The 5,718-nt window shown below is 40.7% G+C and overlaps 1 protein-coding gene across 1 annotated transcript in view; it reads left to right on the plus strand.

The window, feature by feature from the left end:
- The window catches only part of LOC121368922 (pre-mRNA-splicing factor ATP-dependent RNA helicase DEAH10-like), a 9,346-nt gene extending 4,402 nt beyond the window's left edge, over positions 1 to 4,944 (plus strand). The window contains 1 exon segment of the mRNA XM_041493682.1: positions 4,877 to 4,944. Coding sequence (XP_041349616.1) covers positions 4,877 to 4,944 — 68 coding nt within the window.
- The last annotated feature ends 774 nt before the right edge of the window (positions 4,945 to 5,718 follow it).

Consider the following 5,718-nt stretch of genomic DNA (forward strand, 5'->3'; position numbering starts at 1 on the left):
GTTAAATACAGACTAAAGAGAAACCTGACTAAATCCTTATTTTAAGACCATGAAGCACAACCCCCACCAACTCCCCCCAACCTACAATCTTCACCCAAAACCAAAACCAAACCACAACAAACCCACAAACAACCCCATTCCAAGGAAATACAAGGTCAATGTGAGGCTTACTAGATCAAGGTGACATCGCTTCAATTCACGAACATCCGGGTAGTGAGTGCAGATACTGGTATAATCCTGTAAGGAGTAAAAACAATAGCAGATCTGATTGGTAGTAATTTAGAACTGTTTTGTTTTTAAAGAAATAAAAGCAATATATAATTATACTTTTAAGTGTGTACATTGATTGCACAGGATTTTTCTGGGATTTGAAATCAGTTTAGGGCATATGTAAAAATATATGTTGCTAATAAGAACTTCCTTTAACTTTGATAAAACTTGTGCTATACTCGTGTTCTGCAAGATTAGCAAACACAAAGTGTCCCACACTGCCTGAACGAGATGACAGGATGACGCACTGCCTGGACGGGACGACGCACTGCCTGGACGGGACGGTGGGACGACGCACTGCCTGGACAGGATGATGCACTACCTGGACGGGACAACGTACCGCCTGGATGGGATGACGGGACGACGTACTGCCTGGATGAGATGACGGGACGACGCACTGCCTGGACGGGATGACGGGACGATGCACTGCCTGGATGTGATAACGGGACAACGCACTGCCTGGATGGGATGACGGGACAACGCACTGCCTAAACGAGACGATGGGACGACGCACTGCCTGAACCAGATGGTCTATCGATGCACTGCCTGGATGTGATGACGGAACGACGCACTGCCTGGATGTGATGACGGGACGACGCACTGCCTGGATGTGATGACGGAACGATGCAGTGCCTGGATGTGATGACGGGACGACGCACTGCTTGGATGGGATGACGGGACGACGCACTGCCTGAACGAGATGGTCGATCGATGCACTGCCTGGATGTGATGACGGGACGACGCACTGCCTGGATGGGATGACGGGACAACGCACTGCCTGAACGGGATGATGGGACGACGCACTGCCTGGGCGGGATGACGGGATGACGCACTGCCTGGACTGGATGATGCATTGCCTAGACGGGACGATGCACTGCCTGGACGAGATGGTGGAATGATGCACTTCCTGGACAGGATGATGGGATGACGCACTGCCTGGACTGGATGGTGGGACGATGCACTGCCTGGACGAGATGGTCGATCGATGCACTACCTGGGTGGGATGGAGGGATGACGCATTACCTGGATGGATGGGATGACGGGATGGCGGGATGACGCACTACCTTGATGAGATAACGGGACGACGCACTACCTGGACGGGATGATGCACTACCTGGACGAGATGGTGGGACGACACACTGCATGGATGGGATGACGGGATGGCGGGACGATGCACTACCTGTATGGGACGACGCATTGCCTGGACAGGATGACGGGGCGACACACTGCCTGTATGGGATGACGGGACGACAAACTGCTTGGACTGGATGGTGGAACGACGCACTGCCTGGAAAAGGATGGTGAAACGACGCACTGTCTGGGTGGGATGACGGGACAACGCACTGTTTGGGTGGGATGACGGGACGACGCACTGCCTGGACGGGATGACGGGATGACGCACTGCCTGAACGGGATGATGGGACGACATACTGCCTGTATGGGATGGTGGGACGACAGACTGCTGGGACTGGATGGTGAAACGAGGCACTGCCTGGGTGGGATGACGGGACGATGCACTGCCTGGATGTGATGACGGGACGATGCACTGCCTGCACGGGATGACGCACTGCCTGAACGGGATGACGGGACGACATACTGCCTTGATACGGGAGGACGGGATGACGGGATGGCGGTACGATGTACTGCCTGGACGAGAAAACGGGACGACGCACCACCAGGACTGGACGATATGGTGACATGACCCACTGCCTGTACGGGATGACACACTCCTAGAATGGGATGGCGGGAAGACACACTGCCTGGATGACATGGTGGAACGACGCACAAAGTAAAAAAATAGACATATTTTGCAAAGACGCCATTTTGAATTTTTACTCTGGTTGTTATAGCGAGAGGCGAGAAGAGTACGACCCTCATTTACACTAGTTGTCTCGCCCAAATACAGCCAAGAATAACACCCGCAAATCTAAAAACTCCATATATGGTTATCTCATAAGCATTATCATGGAACCATATGGTTGTAAACATTATAATTAGACAAATACAAGCTTCAGTGACGTAATAAAACACTGTTCAGGCAATAATCCATCTTCAAAATTATCAAGTATGTAAAATAAACCTATAACTGTATCCCTGAATGAGGATCGAAGCAGAGAGTAATGTATTTCAGTTGCTACTGTCACGACTATGCATTTCTCTGCAAACTGATTCTCTGTTAAGGAGACGCCACACAATACGAGTACCATGTATGAGAAATAGCCATGAAAAGAAGATCCTACCCCATATTAGATTAGGCATCGACTTTGAGTAAACTAATAAATAAAACAATATAAATGGTTTATTTAATCTCGTTTAATGCAAAAATTAGTAACTTCAAAATAAAAATATGCCTGACAATATTTTCGTATACAAACGGTGGTTACCTTCTGGGTGGACAAAGACGTACTGATTGTGGACACTTATAAAACAACAAAATAGTAACACATTTTTGTGTGAGAACTGATATTCAGTTAAAGTGACATGGAAAACAGTATGGCATCAGTCTGATCAGATACCACAACAATGAAATATCATAACAGATTCATTGTCAAATACAGCAAAACCAAATATAGAGCAACTTAATCACTGCGCCAAGCATCTTGTATCTCTGTGTTTATTAAAGGAAGAACGGTTTTGTATGGTGCTCCACATTCACTTAATTAAAGTGTGTGCATACTTTTCTCATGATCCTTAAGATATGTTTCGTAGTGAAACTAGTTACATTTTCCATAATTTCACACAAATTAATAATTGTGAGCATTTCATGACGTTTATGCTATTGATAACAAATGAATATGAAAATGTCTGGGTTTGTCCACACACACACACACACACACGCACGCACGCACACACACACACACACACAGACACACGCACACGCACACACACACACACACACACAGAGTTCAACAGTCACATGTATATAGTACCTGGATGTTAATTTGGACAAAAATGTAGTTATAAAAGAACAATAATTCATAAAAAGAACACGATCTAACGAGAAAAACCAAAAGGTTACGGGGTTCAATTCGTACACTCTGAAAATTGGCAGATGTGTGCGCGTCGTACACACGGGCTGATACAATTTCATACAGATTAGTTAATTATGTATGTACTGAGACATTTAAAAACAATTTTACGGTGATAACGAAAGGAATTCTTACTTTAATGACAAAAATCAAGCATTTCCTGGTGTGCAATTAACTCCTGCTGTACATTCCTACGTGTGTAATATGATATTATTGTGTAATGGCCATACCTTCATTATTAGTGGTACAGCGTATTATGGTACTAGTGTATAACAGTGAAAAATAGTCTAGAATCGCTAAGTAGGCTAATTTGCAATGTGCATCTGACAAGAATAACAAAACACTAAAGGTTATATAAATAGTCCTTCCCACAGGGAACGCCTTTTTTTCATACTATGGAATTTACTACAAGTTAATTGGTTTCTAAATTACACAGAAAAAAATAGTTTGTTTTGTTTACTTTTTTCTTACCTGAAACCAAACTGAAATTAGGCCTAGTTACAACAAAACAAATTGGAAAGAGGCAGGGACAGACTAGCCTGTAAGTATAAACAGCGTTCGTTTTATTACGTTTTAGTAATTGACAAAGCAGCTATACGGCCATGATTATTTAATTTACTTACAGATATTCTAGCACATGGTCTTTGATTATTTCTGCAGAATCGCCGCCGTTCATTTAGAACACGGGACGGACGTATGTAATATTATAGCCGTACGTCCGAGATGTAAATGTCGTATTTTTTTCAAATATAAGTACTTTCTAAAACGGAAATCAGTCGATGAGATAAAACTATTGTCACATTCCTTATGTAAAATTAAATTTTGAAAACAAAACAAATTGACATAATTTAGGCTGTACTATTTACATTAGTAGCCTATTTATTTTAAATTATCGTCAACTAAAATGTGTTTTACGAAGCATATCGAAACATTCCGTAAATTTTCGTTTGTTTGTCATATTATTTTGTTTGTTCATATATTAATAGACCACAATACGTGACAAAGCACATTTATACTGTTTATGTATTTATGAATCAATTGATTACATTTATATATATTTATAAAAAATGTCGTCTTCCCCACAATGCATATGCGAATTCGCCATGATTTTTTTGTCAAAAATCCTGTCTTAAAAAATCAATGCATTCTTGTTTTGCACGGTATTGTATTGAATGTATATTCTAAAAATATATCATAACGTATTTACAAAAATAAGATTAATTAGCCTTTACACAGATCTGTTACCCATTTACTCCGATTTTTTTTTTGGACGCGATTTCACTTCCGTTACAACACTTCGACAAACTTTTATATTCCTTACATATGGGACTCAGTTTGTTTAGTTTTTTTCACCTTGACATAAGCACCCCCCCCCCCCCCCACACACACACACCTATACTTCAATTTTGAGACATACTACAGAAACAAATCTATGTCACTTAAGAAATAAACACATTTTAAAAATTGACATTGACACCCATTTGTCACTATCACGTTCTGTTACTTTGAATTGGCTTTCTGAGTAAGGTACTAGTCTACGAATATATTCTTCTTAAAATTTTTACTTTTTGTTTCAGTATTTTCTGGAATTTCAAAACACGGCTGTGATAAACGTCAAAACGAACTCAATTTAATTCTCAATTGAATATTGAGAAAAACCTTTTAAAAATAAAAAATCTGCTTATTGGCAATATTAATTTAGACATAGTCGTTACTATTATTATTATTATTGTTGTTAAAGGGGCTCAATCACGGATTTAGTGGGCCTTATTTCTCTAAATATGCATTGTAAATGGAAATTACATTCATTTGGAATACCAAACCTAGTTATTGTATGATCCAAAACATTTTAATTGAACTACGATCGAGGGAATTCCATGACACGATTCAGTTTTAAAATTTGGAACTCTTCTTTAAATGAAACATTTAAAATACGGAAAAAGAGACTCGTAGTAATGAGGCTATATACACGACAACCGTATAATGTATTTTTGGATTTTATATAAACGATCGCCGTGTATAGAAACTTGGGAAATGAGGGCCGGCTATATACATGGCAAATAGTAAAAAATATATTATTTCATGACAAAAATAACTGTGAAAAACTGAAATAAAATAATAAACAGTCGGAACATGAACTCACCATTTATTATTATTATTATTATCACGCGCATGTGCAAATTATTTTGACTGGTTCGCAAAGTGGTATTTCGGTTTTAATGTATAGCGTAAAAAAATCCAGTGTACTGTTGCATGTTTTGTCGTCCAAAGGTTGGCTAATTATTACTTAACCCAGTTGAATCCAGTTCTACGTGCAGGGACAAGTTCAGTCTGCCGTTTGTGTGTGTGTGTGCGCGCACGTTAATCTTGCATTTTTATAGCCAAAACTCCTCCAGATAAAACACCGCCCCTCCACCCC

The sequence above is a fragment of the Gigantopelta aegis genome, chromosome 3 (assembly GCF_016097555.1).
Source record: "Gigantopelta aegis isolate Gae_Host chromosome 3, Gae_host_genome, whole genome shotgun sequence".
Lineage (NCBI taxonomy): Eukaryota > Metazoa > Mollusca > Gastropoda > Neomphalida > Peltospiridae > Gigantopelta > Gigantopelta aegis.